We start from the raw sequence: 21,691 nt of genomic DNA on the forward strand, positions 1-21,691 counted from the left end.
TGGCTCCTTTATCAAATATTAATTGACCATATATGTCTGGGTTAATGTCTGGAGTCTCTAGTCTGTTCCACTGGTCTGTGGCTCTGTTCTTGTGCCAGTACCAAATTGTCTTGATTACTATGGCTTTGTAGTAGAGCTTGAAGTTGGGGAGTGAGATTCCCCCTCCACTTTATTCTTCTTTCTCAGGATTGCTTTGGCTATTTGGGGTCTTTGTTGTTTCCTATGAATTTTTGAACTATTTGTTCCAGTTCGTTGAAGAATGTTGCTGGTAATTTGATAGGGATTGCATCAAATCTGTATATTGCTTTGGGCAGGATGGCCATTTTGATGATATTAATTCTTCCTAGCCAAGAGCATGGGATGAGTTACCATTTGTTAGTGTCCCCTTTAATTTCTCTGAAGAGTGTCTTTTTGTTTTCAGGATATAGGTCTTTCACTTCTTTGGTTAGGTTTATTCCTAGGTATTTTATTCTTTTTGATGCAATTGTGAGTGGAGTTGTTTTCCTAATTTCTCTTTCTATTGGTTCATTGTTAGTGTATAGGAAAGCCACAGATTTCTGTGTGTTGATTTTGTATCCTGCAACTTTGCTGTATTCCAATATCAGTTCTAGTAGTTTTGGAGTGGAGTTTTTAGGGTTTTTTATGTACAATATCATGTCATCTGCAAATAGTGACAGTTTAACTTCTTCTTTACCAATCTGGATTTCTTGTATTTCTTTGTTTTGTCTAATTGCCACAAGACTTCCAAAAAGCACTCTCCTTTTCTTTGTCTCCGGGGCGCCAGCTACAGGGACCCACTCACAGGTCTTACTGTCCTGTTTCCCTAGTATCCAGGACCCCACGCATGCACTGTGTCTGTGCTCTGGTGCAAGTGGCTAGGGCTGGCTATTTAGCAGCCCTGGGCTCCCTCTGCCTCCCCACTCAGACTCCTCTCCTCCTGCCCAGAGCTGGGGTGTGAGGAGCTTGGCTCCTGCCATGCCGGGGCTTGTAACTTACCCCCGTCATTAGCCACTTGGTTCTCGCAGGCGTGGATGTGGTCTGAATGTTGCCCTGTGTCTTCTGGTCTCTCTTTTAGGAAGAGTTGTCTTTATTGTATTTTCAAAAATATATGTGGTTTTGGTAGGAGATTGCTGCTGCTCTACTCACGCCACCATCTTGGCTCCACCTCTGGGGAAAAACATTCTTAAATGATAAATCCAATAAGGAGTCAACATCCAAAATATATAAAGAACTCATACAACTCAATACCAAAAAAACCAAATATCCCATTTAAAAAATGGTCAGAGGACCTAAATAGACATTTTTCCAAAGAAGACATACAAATGGCCAAAAGGCACATGAAAAGATGTTCCACTTTTTGATTTCATCAAGAAAATGCAAATCAAAACCACAATGAGATATCACCTCACACCAGTCAGAATGGCTATTATCCAAAAAAAAAAAAGATAAAGCAAGTGTTGGTGAGGACGTGGAGAAAAGGGAACTCTCCTGCACTCTTTGGAATATAAATTGGTGCAGCCTCTATGGAAAGCAGTATGGAGGTTCTTCAGAAAGTAAATAGAAATACTATATGACCCAGTAATTCCACTTCTAGGAAATTACTCAAAGAAAACAAATCAGTGATTCACAGATTTATGCACCCCTATGTTCATTGCTGCATTATTTACAATAGCCAAGATATGGAAGCAACTAAAGTGTCCAGCAATACAGGAATGGATAAACAAGTGGTACATATATGCGATGGAATATTATTCAATCATAAAAAAAAGAAATCCTGCCCTATGCAACAATATGGATCGACCTACAGGGTATTATGCTAAATGAAATAAGTCAGGTGGAGAAAGACATAATTTCACTTATATGTGGAATCTAAAAACAAAACAAAACAAAAAGCAATAGATTCACTGACACTGAGAAGTGACAGGTGATTACCATGGGGGAGGGGCTGGGGTGGAAAGGTGAAGGGGATAAAGAGGCATGAAATCTCAATCATAAATTAGTCACAAGGATGAAAGTATAGCATGGAGAGTATAGTCAATAGTTGTATAATACCTTTCTAGGTTGACAATAACTGCAGTAGTTGGGGTAAGTATTTAATAATGTAGATAACTGTTGATCACTATGTTGTATACTTGAAACCAATATAATATTGTATATAAACTATACTTCAATTAAAAAATCAAAAAATAAATGTTTCTCTTGAAAAAATACTTAACAAAATAACAGCCACAATTTTACAATTTGATGAAAACTATAAACCCATTGGTACAAGAAACTCCATGCAGATAAAGCAAAATGAAAACTGTAAAGGTACCTCAATGAAATTGCTGAAATCTATGGATAAAGCAGCCAGGGGTCACAGGAGAGGTACATACAAAGAAACAAAGAAAAAGTGACAACACACTATTTGTAGGGAGCTATGCAAGCAAGAAGACAGTGGGAAAATATCATTAAAGTCCTACAAGTACCAAGAATAAAAACTATACACCTAGAATTCTTTGACCAGCAAAAACATCTTTCAGAAAACAAAGTAGAGGTTTTCAGACAACTGAGAGAATTTGTATCCAGCAGGCCTAAAGTACAAGAAATGTTAATTTCTTCAGAAAGCAGGGAAATGATATCATATAGAAATTTTAATCTACATAAAGAAAGGGCAATGTCCATAAAAGGTAAATGTCAGAAATAAACATTTTCCTCATTTAAAAAAATTGATTCTTAAAAACAAAAATATAATTACTGTGAATTTTATAGCATATGTAGAAACAAAATCTATACCAACAATAGCATGAAAAATGAGAGGAGTGAAATGAAAGCATATTGTGTACAATTCTTATGCTGTATGTGATAATATTATGCTATATGGTATATTATTTGAAGGTAGACCGTGATAAATTAAAGACACATTTCGTTAATCCTAGAGTAAGGCTCAGCAAACTATTGACCTGCAGGCCAAATCCAGCCTATGCCGCTTTTATAAAACATAACCATGAATTTACACATTGTCTCTGGCTGCTTTCATGCTATGATTGCAGAGTTGAGTAGTTGCAACAGGGATCACATGGCCTCCAAAGGCCATAATGTTTATTGTTTGGCACTTTACAGAAAAAATAGTTTGCAATCCCTGCTCTAGAGCAACGACTAAAACAAGTAAGTAAATGCTGCTATATTGGTAATTACATTAAATACAAATGGTCTATGTGCCCAAAGTACCAATTAGAATTGTCAGATTATATATTTTTTTAAAAAGCAGGACCTAGCAATGTGCTTGTGTCAGAGGTCCTATCCCCAGATCACTCCCACATTTGAAGAGCTACTAGAACTTGTGGAGCTCAGAAGATGGCTGTTGATGTGGCTCAGCAGGTGCAGTCAGGAGAAATCCATCTGCAGATGCCCTTATGCTATCTTCCCTTCATGAGTGTCACACAGAGTCTGATCCTAAATCCAGAAAAGGTATTTTTAGGAATGAAGGGGAAATTAAGACATTTCAGATGAAGAAAAATCATAAAAGAATTTGTCACCACCAGACCAACCCTAAAAGAATGCTAAAGGAACTTCTTAAAAAAAAAAAAACAGAAAGTAAATGATAAAAGAAAGATTGTTGGAAAATCAGGAAGGAAGAAAGAACACAGTAAGTGAATATATGAGCAAATACAGGCTTTCCTTCTCCTCTTGTGTTTTCTAGATTATGTTTAACAGCTGAAGTGAAATTTATAACTAATGTGGTTCTAAATGTATATAGAGGAAGTATTTAAGGCAATTATAAATGGGGGAGTGTAAAAGGATGTAAAGAGAGGTTATGTTTCTGTACATCACTTGATGACATAGTAGAAAATGATGACATAGTAGACTATGATGTTATATACATGTAACGTGATACCTAGAGCCACCCTACAAAACCAATAAAAAGAGATACACTCAAAAATACTTTAGATAAATAAAACAAATTTAAATATATCAAGTAATCCACAGCAAGGCAGGAAAAAGAACACAGAAGTGAAAAACAGAGAAAACAAAAAATGGCAAATGTAAGCCTGTAGATATCAATAATTGTATTAAGTCTACATGATCCAATATGCCAATTAAAATAGAGAGGTTGGCAAAATAGTTAAAAAAGAATGAGCCAACTCTTATGCTGTCCCAAATAAACTCACTTCAAATATAATATAGGCAAGAAGAAAGTAAAAGAATAAAAAAGATATGTCATGCAAATATTAAAAGAAAAAAAGCAGGAGTGACTTTATTCATATCAGATACAGTAGACATAAGAGCAAAGAAAATTACCAGAGACAGTGAAGGATATTACATTATGATAAAATGGTCAGTTCACTAAGAAGATGTGGCAATCCTCAACACGTACACAATAAACAATAGAGCTACAAAAATATGTGAAGTAGACACTCAACAGAACTGAAAAGAGATATAGACAAATCCACATTTACTGGAGAATTCCACACCCGTCTCTCAACAACTGATAGAATAACTAGACAAAAAAATAAGCAAGAATATAGAGGTTAATTATACCATCAACCAATAGGATTTAATCTACCCAAAACCAGCCGAATACACATTCTTTTTAAATGCCCTGAGAAATATACCAAGATGAATCATATGCTGGGTCATAAAACATACATCACTAAATTTAACAAACTTGAAATCACGCAGACTTTATTCTGAAACCACAATGGAATCAGCATAGAAGTCAGTAACTGAAAGTAAACAGAAAAATCTCCAATAAGAAATACAAATACCTATATTTTTAACAAAACACTTCTATGTGATCCATGGGTCAAAAGGAAGTCTAAAGGAAAATAATAAAATATACTGAACTGAATGTAAATGAAAATAAAGCATATCAAAACTTGTGGGACATTGCTATAGCAGTGCTAAGTGAGAATTTCTTGGTATTAAATGCACGTGTTAGAAGAGCAAAAGTCTCACACTTATATTCTCAGCTCCTACCTAAAGAATCTAGAAAAGAAGAGCAAAATAAACCCAAAGCAGGGAGAGGAAAGAATAAACATGAGAGCAGAAATCAAACCAGAAGACAAATTGAAAACAGAAAACAAATTGAATCAATGAAACAGCTATCTCTTTGAAAATAGCAGTAAAATTAACAAATCCCTAGCAAGACTGACAAAGAATTGAAAAGGACTCAGATTACGAATATCAGAAATGAAGCAGGAGATATCAGTTCAGATGCTGCAGGCATCCAAAGGGTGTCTTGAAACAGTTCTATACACGTAAATTCAGCAACTTAGATGACATGGACCAATCGCTTTAAAAACACAAACTACCACAGTACCACAATGTAAAAAGTAGCATTTGAATAGGCCTATAACTATTAAGAAAATTGGATGTGTAGTTTAGCCATTCCAAAAAAAAAAAAAAAATCCCCATGCCCAGAAAGTCTTGCTGGAGAATCTATGAAAAATTTAAAGAAAAATTAACACCAATTCTACACAATCTCTTCCAGAAACAGAGTGGAAATAAACACCTCCCAATTCACGATGTGAAGCTAGGATTACCCTGATACCAAAACCAGCCAAAGACTAGTACAAAAATACAAGTAACACTACAGACAATATCACTCACAAATTGCCAAATTTTTTGTGCAAAAATTCTGACAAATTATTAGCAAAGGGAATTTTGCAATATATAAAAAGAAGTATTCACCATGGCCAAATGACCAAGATACAAAGCTAGTTCACTATTCAAAAATCTGTGATCCACACATTATAATCCACTATATTAACAGACTAAAGAAGAAAATCACATGATCATATCAACTGATACAGAAAAAACATTTCAAAAATTCAAGACCCATTCACGACAAAACTCTCAGAAAAACAGGAATTGAGGAAGACATTCTCAACTCAGTAACAAGCATCCTCAATTACACTATCATATATGTTATATTATTTATGCAACACATAATTATATATATATAAATATATAAAATTATACTATAGCTAACATTACACTTAATGGCAAACGGTTAAATGTTCTTCCCCTAAGATCAAGAATAAGGCAAGGACGTCTGCTCTCACCAGTCTTATTCAACATAGTGCTAGAAGTTGTAGCTAGTACAATAGGGGGAAATAAAGGAAATAAAATATATCCAGATGGGAAAGGAAGAAATAAAATTGTCCCTATTTGCAGATAACATGGTTGTCTACATAGAAAATCAAAAGAAGTCTACAAAAGCACTCCTAGAACTAATAAGTAAATTAGGAAGGTATCAGGATACAAGATAAACACAAAAATTAATCATATTTCTACATACAAGCAATAAAAACATGGACGCCAAAATAAAAAATATAGTGCCACTTATAACTGCTCAAAAAATGAATTAACTAAGTGCAAATCTAACAAAACATGTACAGGACTTGTATCTGAAAATTAAAAAACACTGAAAAAAATTAAAGAATATATAAATAAGTGGAGGACCCTACTGTGTCAATGGATTATAAGACTCAACATAGTGTGTCAATTCTATGCAAACTGATACATTTTAATGCAGTTCCCATCAAAATCCCAGCAAGAATCTTTTGTAGATATGACAGATTATTATTCTAAAATGTATGTGACAAAGCAAAAGAACTGGAAGAGTGAAAATAATTTTGAAAAAGAAGACTAAAGCGGGAGGAAGCAGTTTACCTAATTTTATAATTTATCATATAGTTACAGTAATCAAGACTGCATGGCATCGGTGGACAGATAGACACACAAAACAAAGAAGCTGTAGATAAACCTTCCCAAATATCCTGATTTCTGAAAAAGATGCAAAAGCCAGTCATTGGAGGAAAGAGAGCCTTTTAAACACACAGTGCTAGAATAATTTGACACAATAGGCAAAAATATTAATCTCAAGCTAAATTTCACATCTTATAAAAAATTAACTCAAAATAGACAAAGAATTTAAGTGTAAAACTTACAACTAGAAATCTTCTAGAAAAAAAAGCAGAAGAAAATATTCAAGCTCTAGGGATAGGAACTTCATCAAAATTTAAAATCTTTGCTCTACAAAAGACCCTTTTAAGAGAATGAAAAGACAAGCTATAGACTGGGTAAAAGTATTTGCAAACCACGTATCTGAAAAAAAGACTAATATATAGAATATATAACTAACTCTTAATAGTCAATGGTTTGAAAAAAAATAGAAAATAGGCAAAAGATATGAAGACATTTCACTGAAGAGAATATACAGTTGGAAAATAAGTACATGAAAGATAGTCATCATAATTGGCCATCAGGAAATAAAAAATAAAATCACAAGATACCACTGCACACCAATCATTATAACTAAAAAAATAATGACAACTTCAAATGCTGGCAAGGATATGAATGAAATGGGTCACTCACACCTTGCAGGTGAGAATGTAAAATGGTACTGTCACTCTGGAAAACAGTTGGGCAGTTTCTTTAAAAACTAAACATGCAACTACATACAACCTATCAGTTACACTTCTGGGCCTTTATCCCAGTGAAATGAAAACTTATTTTCACATAAAGATCTGTACACAAATGCTTACAGCAGTTTTATTCATAATAGCCAAACCCCTAGAAACAACCCAGATGGCCTTCAACCAGTGTGTGGTTAAACTGTGGTATATCTATATTCTATTATTAATTTCCTACTGTTGCTGTAATAAGTTACTACAAACCTGATGGCTTTAAATTATTTATCTGACAGTTTTGGAGGTCAGAAGTCTGAAGTGGGTCTCACGTGGCTAAAATCAAGATCTGGGCAGAGTTGTATTTATTCTGCAGGCTCTGGGGAAGTGTCCATTGGCTTGCCTTTCCCAGCTTCTAGAGGCTGCCATATTTCTTGACTCATGGCCCTTTTCTCCATCTTTAAGAGTAGCAGTGCAGCAATCTCTCTTTGACTCTGATCCTCCTGACTGCCTCTCTCCTCTAAGGATCTTTGTGATTATATTAGGCCAACCTGATAACCTAGGATAATCATCCTATTTTAAACTCCTAACTTAATCTCAGCTACAAGGTCACAAATTCTAGGGATTAGGATATAGATATCTCTGGACGGGTTATTATTCTGCCTACCACACATATCATGAACCACTATTCAGCAATAAAGAGGAATGAACTATTCAGTACATGCAAAATCCTGTCCAGAGAAGTATGCAGAATGCAAAGCTAATCCTAGAAGGTTAAATGTTTTATAAATTATTCCATGTATATAACATTCCTCAAATGACAAGTTTACAGTCAGTGGTTACTAGAGGTTAGGGAAAGAGTGGGGACAGAAGGGAAGTGGGTGTGGCTATAAAACGGGCAACATAAGGGGTCTTTGTAGTGAAGGAAATGTTCTGTATCTTGACTGTATCAATGTTGGTATACTGTCTGTGATATTGTACTACAGTTTTGTAAACTGTTACCATTGGGGGAAACTGGGTAAAGGGTACACAAGAGCTCTTATTTCTAAAAGTGCATGTGTGTCTATAGTTATCTCAAAATAAAGTTTAATTTAAATAGAAAGCAGAGGGAATGCTTTTCAACAAATTTTATGAGGCCAGAATTAACTTGATACCAAAGCCAAAGACATTATGAGAAAGAGGTAAACATTCCTTGTAAATGCAGATGCAGAAATCCTTACCAAGATGTTAGTAAATCAAATCATGAAATGTAAGATAATACATCACAGTCACATAGGGCTCATCCCAGGAATGCAAAGTTAGTTCAAACATTCAAAAATCAATGAAGTTCACTATATTAATGTATTAAATGAGAAAACCATATGATCTGTGTAAATGCGAAAAAAAAATCATGTGACAAATTTAACACTAATTCTTGATTTTAAAATATCAGAAAAATAAGAATAAAAGGGATTTTCCTCAACCTAATAAAGGGCATCTAAGAAAAATTTAACATCATATTTAATGGTGAAAGACAATGTTTTCCCTCTAAGTTTAGAAACTAGGCAAAGATTTCCACCCTTAGCACTTTTATTCATCATTGTTAGTAAGATCCTAGATAATACAGGAAGTCAAGAAAAAGATACATAAATGAGGCCTCATAAAAGAAAAGGTTTGTTGATCAATTTTTTTCCTTTACAATAAATTGGATCTTTATATTTAATATTATTTTTATTAAATAATCAGCTATTTTTAGGGAAACTTTATTATTACATAGGTGACAAATTGCATATAATAATGAATTATCACACAACTGCAGGCATGAGGAAGACCGTATTGTCTCAGAAGCTTGATTTCGGCTCAAATACACAAGTATGATTTTACAGCCTCTTTTCAGAAGCCTCCTCTGAAGTGGAGGTTCCAAATAAACAGAACAGATTTTCTATTTTATCCCAATAACAACATTCATTTCAGCAGACCCTCAAGGAAGTCTACCAGGAGAAGCTTCTGTTCACCTAATTTTGGTGTGGTTAAAATGATAATCCCTGGTGGCAGATACAGGATACTTGTACCTCCTACTGAATCTTGACATGGCTGTCCCTAGAAAGTTCATATAGAAGTCATTAGCCCATTTTCTATAAATCAGGGGTCAGAGGGTTAGTTTCTAGCTGTCATTTAGGACCTGAAGTATGTTCATCTTTTAAAGGACATGTGCAACTCTCTTTAACAGTTCCAAGAGTTAAGAGAAAATGTTGGACCTAGAATTACATGGTGCAATCTCCCATCCCACAGGCAAGAAGACTCCTGGCCCCAGGAACACCTCTCACGTTTTGGCAGTCAGCACTTAATGGGTGGCCAAGCTGTCTTAGTCTATCTGGGCTGCTATAACAAAATAACAGAGACTGGGTGGCTTATTAACAGTAGAAATGTATTTCTCACAGCTCTGGAGGCTAGGAAGTACAGGATCAAGGCACTGGTAGCAGTTATAGTGTGGCAAGAGCCCACTTCCTGGATCATAGATGGTCATCTTCTTACTGTACCTTCACAAGGCAGACCAAGGGAGCTCTCTGGAGTCTCTTTGTAAGGCCACTAATCCCATTCACAAGAGTTCCACCTCATGATCTAAGCACCTCCCAGAAGCCCCACCTCTTAATACCATCACACTTAGGGGGTTAGGATTTCAACATATGAATTGGGCGGTGGGGAGAAGAATGCAAACACTTAATTCATAACAGGTCTTGTTGGGCACCTTAAGCCCTGTGCAGAAACCGCTGCAATAGAAATGGGGTCATCAACAAAGTGCCAGAGATGCTTGGCATAACCAGTTACAAAGTTTAAAGATGCTTCTTGGTGAACACCTTTCTTTCATGTAGCAATTTCATCTAGCAATTCAAAGAAGGTCACTTAAAGTTGACTATGTATCTAAGCTTGGTTTTTCAAGGAAACCCTTGATTTGGGGGATACAGATCTCACAGGCATCTCTTTCTTGTGCTTCTAAGCTGTAAGCAAAAGCCTACAGGGCTGCTGCAAAGTCTGGTGGAGAGTTGTGGATCTTCAGCTCTAGGGTAGGGATGAGCCAGCATGGAACCCACAGGTGGTCTGAGGTCCCCAGTGGACCTTAACTACTGTCAGTAGGTGGAGACTCTGATCACTAGGGCAGGGAGAGTTTTAAAGGACTAGCCTTTATGAAACAAACCTTTCAAATCAAGTACTAAACATGAATGTCACCATGTCACCACTCCTAGAGTCATCTCCTATCTGCCTGCATGCCATGAGCCAGAGGTCCCCAAGGCCAACTGTTTCTGGGGACTTGCTGCCCCCTCACTCTTTCCCTCTTGCTCTTTGTCTTCAGGGGGAGCTGACTATGACTGGTGACATGGAGAACTTACAGAACGCCCTGTACCTAGACACAGTGCCAGAGCCCTGGGCCAGGCGAGCCTACCCTTCCACAGCAGGCCTGACAGCCTGGTTTTTGGACCTCCTCAACTGAATCAAGGAATTGGAGGCTTGTATAGGAGACTTTGCAATGCCCTCCACTGTGTGGCTGACAGGCTTCTTTAACCCCCAGTCCTTCCTGACCACCATCATGCAGTCCATGGTCCGCAAGAATGAGTGGCCACTAGACCAGATGGCCCTGCAATGTGATGTGACAAAGAAGAATAGAGAGGAAGTCAGGAGCCCTCCTCGGGAAGGGGCTTACATCCATGGCCTCTTCATGGAAGGTGCTCGCTGGGATACACAGGTAAATCCTGAGATGAGCCAAAGGGCATCCTGTGTGGGATGATATGTATTGTCTCTATTAACTGTGATTACTCAGAGGGGTACCCCTGAATCTTTTAACCTAAATCAACTTTTCTTGAGGTTGTCAAGCCATTTTTATGCAGCCAGGGGTGGTACAAAGAACACGAACTCTGCAAAGTGGAGTGGTTAAAAGCATGGGTTCTGGAATGAGGCTGGCTGGATCTGAATGCCAGCACCACCATTGATTAACTCTGTGACCTTGGGATGTAGTTTTGTCCCTCCAAATCTCAATTTTAAACTGTCAAATGGGAATATAGAGTTGCTGTGAAAATTGTATGAGGTAATATATAGTGCCTGGCACATAGGGAGTGCTCAAAAAGTGCTGGAGTCATCTATCCCTCTGCTGTCACCTGGTATGTCAGTTCACCAACCTGGTCCATTTTCCTCATTCATGAGCTCTAGAAGAGCAGGAATATCTTCTACCTTTTATATTGTCCCTTGTCTGCAAAGGGAAGCCAGTAGATATGATTTTAATGACATTATGAAAGGATTCCTCACTGAGGCCTAATACAAAATTGAGTCAAAATAGGATTAGAGATACTTTGTTATGAATAGGAAGCTGGCAAGCAAGCAATGATGGCTGGGATAAATGACATGAACAAGAATGGATAATTCTAGAACAAGTTTACATTTATTATGTGCATGATCTGAAAGGACTACTTAGTCAAATAACCCACTTGGCAAGTGACATTCAACTATTCCTGGCCATCAATACAAAGCTAATGGGGAAAAACTGTTAGAAAATCTAGAAGATCCTAAGCCATGTAAATATATATATGGGGCTGTACTGGACTGGAAAATATCCTCCCAAAATTCATGTGCACACAGGACCTCAGAATGTGACCATGCTTGGAAATAGGGTCTGTGCATATATAATTAGTTAAGATGGGGGTTATACTATAGTAGAGTAGGCCTTAAATCCAATAAGGTCATATTGGAGACACAGAAGAGAATTCCCTGTAAAGAGAGAGGGAGAGACTCAAGTGATGCATCATACACCAAGGAACGCCAAGGGGTGCCAGCAACCACCAGCAGTGAAAAGAGGGGCCTGGGACAGTTTCTGCCTTGGAACCACCAAAAGGAACAAGCCCTACCTACACCCTGATTCAAGACTTCCAGCCTTCAGAACTGTGAAAAATAACTCATTTCTGTTGTTTTTAAGCCACCAACTTTGTAGTGATTCATTACCAGGAAACCAATCAAGAGCCAATAGAAAAGACAATCAAGTGGCAGCCTGAACCCTGAGAAGGAACTCAGCTCCCCTCTCTTCACATGAACATTTCTACAAGAATCTGTCAGTGGCGAATATACAGACTGTATTAGGTGCAGGGTGGCCTAGGGAGAGCCAGAGCTAAGATACCAAAAACACCAAAATGAGGGAAGTTCCAAAAAGATAAACGGGGAAGGAGCTCAGAAGGAAGAGCAGTGGCACTGCGGGGGTGGGAGGTGCTGCTGATTCTAATCTGGTTTTTTCATCAACTTGTTTCTGAATAATAAAAAAAACTTCCCAGAAAGCAATACCTGCCTACCCAGAACTCATTCTCAAAGTTTCTATCCCAGAAAGATTTCAGCAAAATGGAGGAGTAAGGATGTCCCAAAATTCTCTCCTCCAAAAAACAGTAAGAACACTGGCCAAAAAATTGTCAGTGTCAATTGTTTTCAGAACTCTGGAAATCAACCAAAGGACAAGAAGTGTTAATTGAAGAAAAATGGCTGAAATCTCAGCACAAGGAAGTTCTGTGACCTTTAACCGGCCCTATTCCCATCCCTTCCCCTGCCCAACTCTGGTAGCCTTGAAAACCAACAGGTCACTGTCACAGTGGAATCAGCAGCACCTGAAATGAATGAATGAAAAAATAAGAGGGGGGTGGGAAGATTCAAGATGGTGCCATAAGAGGTGAGACAGAGAACTCCTCCCAAAACCACATATAACATCAAAATATAGATAATACAACTAATCCTAAAAGAGCAACAGGAAAGAAGGCTGCACCAGACTGCATACACCTGGAGAACAGAGCAGACCTCAGGGAACAGGGTAAGGTACCAAAGCCTTGATCTGGTGGGACCCAAGCCCTTCCCCCACCCAAGTTCACGTGTGGGAGGAAGAGAAATGGAGTAGGGGAGAGGGTGGAAGCCTAGGACTGCTGAACACCCAGCCCTGGAGAGCTGCTTTTGGAGCACAAACATACATTGCATGGTGCTCTGGAGATCAGTGGGGTTGGAAAGCTAATAGAGGAAGAATATGTCAAGAGACTGAGATTCCAGCCCCTTGTGGAAAACAGGGATCCATATCCGGCTGCAGTGGGACAAAAGAAAGGTGGGCAGTCTGGGAGACTTCCTAACAGTGAGAGGGCTGCTAAAGGGGCAAGGATTGCACAGAGCTCACTGCTCAGGACAAAGGAAAGGTAGACAAAATTGTCTGGGTACACTCTGCTCAGCAGGTTGGGAACTTTCAGGAGCTTCAGGCACTCCATTCTGCTGGCTGGCTACTCAGCTCTGAGGCCCCCCACTGTGATATGCAGCCTGCTGAGCCTTCCTCCTGGCCTGCTGGCAACAGCTTGCAAACCGGCAGGCCCTGCCCTGGTGTTAGACCAGCCAGAGGCCCCGCCTACCACAGCTACAGACACAAAGCACAGAGGCTTACAACTGTGTGCTCGGCGCACTGGTTCTGACAATGGAGATAGGCACTGCAGCCGGGAAGCAGGAAACAGCTCTTTCCTTCCCCTCAGGCACCAGCGCTGCTCCCCTGCAACCCCCGACATCACTCCAGGGGCTGAGCAGCTCCAGAGACTACAGCGTCTGGGCACTAGAGGGCGCCACATGCAAATATGAAACATCAAAGGAACCTTGTTCAGACAAGAATATCACAAACACCAGAAAAGGGCCAAATGAAACTGAACTTACCCATCTTCCTGAAAGAGAGTTCAAAATAAAAATCATAACATGTTCATGGAGGTACAGAAAAATATTCAAGAACTCAGGGATGAATTTAGGACAGAGATTCAATCATTAAGAAATTCCATATCTGAAATGAAACATACAGTGGAGGGATTTAAAAGCAGATTAGATGTAGTAGAAGAGATTGTAAATGGAATAGAAATTAGAGAAGAGGAATACAATGAAGCTGAGGCACAGAGAAGAAAAAGAATCTCTAAGAATGAAATAATATTGAGAGAATTGTGTGACCAATCCAAATGGAACAATATTCACATTATGGGGGTACCAGAAGAAGAAGAGAGAGAAAAGAGATAGAAAGTGTCTTTGAGGAGGTAATTGCTGAAAACTTCCCCGATCTGGGAAAGGAGATAGTCTCTCAGGCCATGGAGGAACACAGATCTCCCAACACAAGAGATCCAAGGAAGACAACACCAAGACATATAATAATTAAAATGGCAAAGATCAAGGATAAGTACAGAATTTTAAAAGCAGCCAGAGAGAGAAAAAAGATCACATACAAAGAAAAACCCATCAGACTTCTCAACAGAAACCTTATGGGCCAGAAGGGAGTGGCATGATGTATTTAGTGCAATGAAGCAGAAGGGCCACAAACCAAGAATACTCTACCCAGCAAGGTTATCATTTAAATTTGAAGGAGGGATTAAACTATTTTCAGATAAGCAAAAGCTGAGAGAATTTACCTCCCACAAACCACCTCTACAGTCTATTTTGGACGGACTGCTATAGATGGAAGTGTTCCTAAGGTTTAATAGCTGTCACCAGACATAATAAAACCACAGTAAAGAGAGTAGAACAATTAATTATTAAGCAGATGCAAAATCAAATCAACTACTCCCAAAGTCAATCAAGGGATAAACCAAGAATACAGAATATGATATGTAATATATAAAGAATGGAGGAGGAAGAAGAAAAAAAAGAACCTTTAGGTTGTGTTTGTAATAGTCTAATAAGTGAGATAAATTTGACTGTTAGTAAGGGAATTACCCTTGAACCTTTGGCAACCATGAATCTAAAGCCTGCTATGGCAATAAGTACATACCTATTAATGATCACCCTAAATGTAAATGGTTTTAATGCACCAATCAGAAGACATAGAGTCACTGAGTGAATTAGAAAAACAAGTCCCATCTATAAGCTGCCTACAAGAGACTCACTTCAAACACAAAGACATACACAGACTGAAAGTAAAGGGATGGAAAAAGATATTTCATGCAACAAATAGGGAGAAAAAAGCAGGAGTTGCAGTACTTGTATCAGACAAAGTAGGCTTCAAACAAAGAATGTAACAAGAGACAAAGAAGGATATTACATAATGATAAATGGGTCAGTCCAAAAAGAGGCTGTAACTATTATAAATATCTATGCACCCAACACAGGATAACCTACAAATGTGAAACAAATACCAACAGATTTAAAGGATGAAATAGAATGCAATGTATTCATTTTGAAGACTTCAACACACCACTCACTCAAAAGGACAGACCAACCAGACAGAAAATAAGGACACAAAGGCACTGATCAATGTATTAGAACAGATGGCTCTAACAGACATCTACAGAACACTCTATCCAATGGCAACAGGATACATATTCTTCTCAAGTGCACACGGAACATTTCCAAGAATAGATCATATAGTAGGCCCCAATAAGAGCCTCAGTAAATTAAAAAAGATTGAAATTGTACCAATGAGCTTCTCAGATCACAAAGATATGAAACTAGAAATAAATTACACAAAGAAAATAAAAAATCCCACAAACACATGGTGGCTTAGTAACATGCTCATAAACAATCAATGGATCAATGACCAAATAAAAACAGAGATCAAGCAGTAAATGGAGACAATGACAACAATAATTCAACACCACAAAATCTGTGGGAAACAGCAAAGGCCACGCTAAGAGAGAAGTATATTGCAATACAGGCCTACCTTAGGAAAGAAGAACAATCCCATATGAATAGTCTAAAGTCACATTTCACAAAACTAGAAAAAGAACAAATGAGCCCCAAAGTCAGTAGAAGGAGGGACATAATAAAGATTAGAGCAGAAATAAATACAATTGAGAAGAATAAAACAATAGAAAGGATCAATGAAAGCAGGAGCTGGTTCTTTGAGAAAATAAACAAAATAGATAAACGCCTAGCCAGACTTATCAAGAAAAAAAGACAGTCTACATACATAAACAGAATCAGAAATGAGAAAGGAAAATTCACTATGGACACCACAGAAATACAAAGAATTATGGGAGAATACTATGAAAAATTATATGCTAACAAACTGGATAACCAAAAGAAATGGGTAACTTTCTAGAAAAATACAACCTACCAAGGCTGACCCAGGAAGAAACAGAAAATCTGAATAGACCAATTACCAGCAAGGAAATTGAATTGGTAATCAAAATACTACATAAGAACAAAATGTCTGGACCAGATAGTTTCACTGCTGAATTTTATCAAACATTTAGTGAAGATCTAATACCCATCCTCCTTAAAGTTTTCCAAAAAGTAGAAGAGGAGGGAATAGTTCCAAACTCATTCTATGAAGCCAGCATCACTCCAATACCAAAAACAAGAAAAGACACCACAAAAAAAGAAAATTACAGACCAATATCCCTGAATAACACAGATGCAAAAATACTCAACAAAATATTGGCAAACTGAACACATAAATACATCAAAAAGATCATCCATCATGATCAAGTAGGATTTATTCCAGGGATGCAAGGAGGGTACAACATTCAAAAATCCAACATCATCAACATCATCCACCACATCAACAAAAAGGACAAAAACCACATGATAGTCTCCACAGATGCTGAAAAAGCATTTGACAAAAACATCCACTCATGATAAAAACTCTCAACAAAATGGGTATAGAGGGCAAGTACCTCAACATAATAAAGGCCATATATGAAAAACCCACAGCCAACATTATACTTAACAGCGAGAAGCTGAAAGCTTTTCCTTTAATATTGGGAACAAGACAAGGATGCCCACTCTCACCACTTTTATTCAACATAGTTCTGGAGTTCCTAGCCAGGACAATCAGACAACACAAAGAAATAAAAGGCATCCAGATTGGTAAAGAAGAAGTTAAACTGACTGTCCCTGTTTGCAGATGACATGATATTGTACATAAAAACCCTAAAGAACCCACTCCAAAACTACTAGATCTAATATCTGAACTCAGCAAAGTTGCAGGATACAAAATTAATACACAGAAATATGTTGCACTCCTAAACACTAACAATAAACTAGCAGAAAAGGAAATCAGGAAAACAATTCCATTCACAATTGTATCAAAAAGAATAAAATACCTAGGAATAAACCTAACCTAGGAACTGAAAGACCTATAATCTGAAAACTATAAGACACTCATGAGAGAAATTAGATAACAATAAATGGAAACACATCCCATGCTCATGGATAGGAAGAATTAATATTGTCAAAATGGCCATCCTGCCTAAAGCAATCTACAGATTCAATGCAATCCCTATCAAAATACCAACAACATTCTTCACCAAACTAGACCAAATAGTTCTAAAATTCATATGGAACCACAAAAGATCCTGAATAGCCAAAGCAATCCTGAGAAGGAAGAATAAAGCAGGAAGCATTATGCTCCCTGACTTCAAGCTTTACTAGAAAGCCACAGTAAACAAGACAATTTGGTACTGGCACAAGAATAGACCCATAGATGAAGAGAACAGACTAGAGAGCCCAGATATAAACCCAAGCATATATGGTCAATTAATATACAATAAAGGAGCCATGGACATACAATGGGGAAATGGCAGCCTCTTCAACAACTTGTGTTGGCAAAACTGGACAGCTACATGCAAGAGAATGAAACTGGTTTATGGTCTATCCCCATACACACAAGTAAACTCAAAATGGATCAAAGACCTGAATGTAAGTCACATGAAACCATAAAACTCTTAGAAAATATAGGCAAAAATCTCTTGAATATAAACATGAGCAACTTTTTCCTGAACAGGAAGGGAAACAAAATAAAAAATGAACAAATGGCACTACATCATGCTAAAAAGCTTCTATACAGAGAAGGATACCATCAGCAGAACAAAAAGGCATCCTACAGTATGGGAGAATATATTCGTAAATGACATATCTGACAAGGGGTTAACATCCAAAATATATAAAGAACTCACACCTCAACACCCCAAAAAAATAATCCTATTAAAAAATGGGTGGAGGATGAACAGACACTTCTCCAAAGAAATTCAGATGACCAACAGGCACATGAAAAGATGCTCCACATGGCTAAGTATCAGGGAAATGCAAATTAAAACCACAATGAGATATCACCTCAAACCAGGTAGGATGGCAACATAGAAAAGACTAGGATCAACAAATGCTGGCGAGGATGTGAAGAAAGGGAAACTCTCCTACACTGTTGGTGGGAATATAAACTAGTTCAACCATTGCAGAAGATAGTATGGAGGTTCCTCAAAAAACTAAAAATAGAAATAACATTTGACCCAGGAATTCCACTTCTAGGAATTGACCCTAAGAATGCAGGACCCCAGTTTGAAGAAGACATATGCATCCCTATGTTTATCGCAGCACTATTCACAACAGCCAAGAAATGGAAGCAACCTAAGTGTCCATCAGTAGATGAATGGATAAAGAAGATGTGGTACATATACACAATGGAATATTATTCAGCCATAAGAAGACAAATCCTACCATTTGCAACAACATGGAAGGAGCTAGACGGTATTATGCTCAGTGAAATAAGCCAGGCAGAGAAAGACAATTACCAAATGATTTCACTCATATGTGGGGTATAAGAACAAAATAAAACTGAAGGAACAAAATAGCAGCAGAAGCACAGAACCCAAGAATGGACTAACAGTTGGCAAAGGGAAAGGGACTGGGGAGGTTGGGTGCAAAGGGAGGGAGAAGGGGAATAAGGGGCATTATGATTAGCACACATAACGTGGGGTGGGGGGCACAGGGAAGGTAGTATAGCACAGAGAAGACAAGTAGTGACTCCAGCATCCTACTATGCTGATGGACAGTGACTGTAATGGGGTATGTGGTGTGGACTTGAGAATGGGGGGTTGTATATTGATACCAAAATAAAAAATAAGAGCGACTCAAGACTTACCAAGGATTAATTTGTATAGGGATAAATAACAGCTTTTGGAACTCACTCCTTCAGTAAGTGATTTAGGCTGGAAAGCAATAGAAATGTTTTCCAGGTATCAGATGCATTCCATCATGGGCTAATGACAGGACTACAAGGCAGCTAGGCCTCCCTCATCTCCCATCTATGGGGTCTTCTAACGGGAAGGCTCACTGGCTGGCTGTCTGGGCGTTGGGTCTGTTCTGAAGCAGCTCCTCGTGTTTTTGTCCTCAGGCTGGGATCATTACAGAGGCCACGCTGAAGGATCTGACGCCGCCCATGCCTCTGATGTTCATCAAGGCCATTCCTGCAGATAAGCAGGATTGCCGCAGTGTCTACCCTTGTCCCATGTACAAGACCTGTCAGCAGGGACCCACCTACGTGTGGACTTTCAACCTGAAGACGAAGGAGAACCCATCTAAGTGGGTTCTAGCTGGAGTAGCTTTGCTTCTCCAGATTTAGCTTCCTGCAGAAACAGTAAACAAGGCTGGGCTAGAGGCTGCCCAGGGGGGCAAGTGGGTGAGGGGTACCACAGACACACAGAGAGGTAAAAGAAATCTTAAGTACTCACAATTCTGTAGAATTGTTTTAAGGAACTAGGCAAGAAATGTCTAAAGTGAGGCTGAGCTGGAGGAGTGTGGGCCCCAAAACCGGGGAGCTTTTCATAACACTTTCCTAATAAAGTGATTTATTCTTCAACTGTCTGGAGGCTTTCAGAGTGCAGTCGTGATCCTGGAGACCAGAGAAATGCACCCAATTGCCTGAGCCCTGGCGCTATTACACAGCCCTGTGCTCAGCGCTCTAACCCCCAGCTCCTCTGTGAACCTAAAGCATTGACATCACTCACTGAAAAACTCCATGTGTGCTTTTTAACAAGCTTCCCAGGTGATTTGGGTGCACATTATGGTTTGAGAAACTTTACTCTGGATCAGGTGTCACCAAACTCTGTAATGGGCCAAACAGAAAACATTTGACTTCTCAGGGCATTTGTTTCTGTTGCAACTTCTCAACTCTGCCCCTGAGGCCCAAAAGCAGCCAGTGACAATACATAAATGGGTGTGGCTATGGTCCATAAACTTTATTTACTGAGCCATATTTTGCTGGTCACTGCTCTAGAGGATAAGGGAATGTGTATGTGATATTTATCCTTCATTACCTCACACTTCTATTCAATAAATTCATATCTAACACTATTTGCTGAGAACATACCTGTGAATGAGGTAGGTTGTTCCCTTGGATCACTATCATCCTTCAGAACCATTCAAGGGGAACCCAAGGAGAAACCCTTAACCCTTCATCTAAAGCTTTTTAACTTGTAAGTTTTCTAGCTTTTTCTCTGTAAAACAAATGTGCACTGGAAGCTCAAAGAATTCCACAGTTTCACTGAGTTTTAAAGAGCTCTATAGGGAAGCTTGTTTGGTAAAAAGTCTGGGAGGGCCCATAATTCTTCTGAATTATTACCACATATCCTTGAACTTTTTCTGGAATGAGTTATTTAAAACAGTGGTCCTTAAACTTGAGCAGGCATCAGAATAACCTGGAGGGCTTGTTAAAACAAAAATATTGCTGGGCCCCACTCTTCAGAATTGATGATTCAATAAGTCTAACAAATTACCAATGCTTCTGGTCCAGGGACCACTTTGAGAACTGTTCTTTCAAGACAGAACATCCCACCTACCTACAAATCTCTGCTATGCAGAATACAGAATCTAATGCCAATTCCTCCATGATTTTCCTGCTTTCTCTCCTGTGAGGGACCTTGTTCCTCATCTCCATGTTGTAAGAGAGTTAACAAATTCCTCTGGAATCCAGGAATTCAAACTTGAGTTTTGTCTCTCATCAACCAGTACTTCCCACTGTTTGCCAACAACTTGCAGTTTCATGCCTACAGTTTAATGTCTGCAGGCAGATAGCTCTGCCCTCCTCATGAGCATCCTGCTTCCTGATCCTCACCAGGAACAGTAATGTAAAAGCACGCAAGAGGAGGACTGAGACGGAAGGAAGGTGACATTTCACCACACAAGAGCAGGACACTTTGGAGCATGTATCTTTTGAAGACAAAAACAAGTAGGGTAGATATGTGTCAAACCTCTACACAGTACTATAAATTAGATCCGTACTAGTGAGTTCTTCCTAATACCTTCAGACAAAATGAGAAAATGATAATTTTAAAAGCACAGTATGTTTTTGTCAAAAATGATAGCCTAAGTGGGATGGCAGGATACAGAGAGGCAGCCTGAGGAAAGTGGGAAGTGAGCTCAGGAAAAGGCACCCAGGACAGACTTACCTGAGACAATGCCCAGCGCTGGCCAGGCTCTCACACCTGGGTACCATGTGAGCACTTTCCTATCATTGTTCAGCTGACTGATAAACTTGATATGTTTGTATGGGATGATATAGGAGCTCAATTGCC

General features: G+C 38.6%; 1 protein-coding gene across 1 annotated transcript; it reads left to right on the forward strand.

Moving 5' to 3' along the window:
* The first annotated feature begins 10,716 nt into the window (after window positions 1-10,716).
* LOC118918419 (dynein axonemal heavy chain 9-like) lies at window positions 10,717-21,635 on the forward strand. The gene is made up of 2 exons (XM_036897229.2): window positions 10,717-11,115; window positions 19,513-21,635. The coding sequence occupies exons 1-2, from the start codon at window positions 10,900-10,902 to the stop codon at window positions 19,738-19,740; spliced, it is 444 nt and encodes a 147-aa protein (XP_036753124.2). The 5' UTR covers window positions 10,717-10,899; the 3' UTR covers window positions 19,741-21,635.
* Window positions 21,636-21,691: the final 56 nt, after the last annotated feature.

Source organism: Manis pentadactyla, chromosome 4, assembly GCF_030020395.1.
Source record: "Manis pentadactyla isolate mManPen7 chromosome 4, mManPen7.hap1, whole genome shotgun sequence".
NCBI classification, from domain to species: Eukaryota; Metazoa; Chordata; class Mammalia; order Pholidota; family Manidae; genus Manis; species Manis pentadactyla.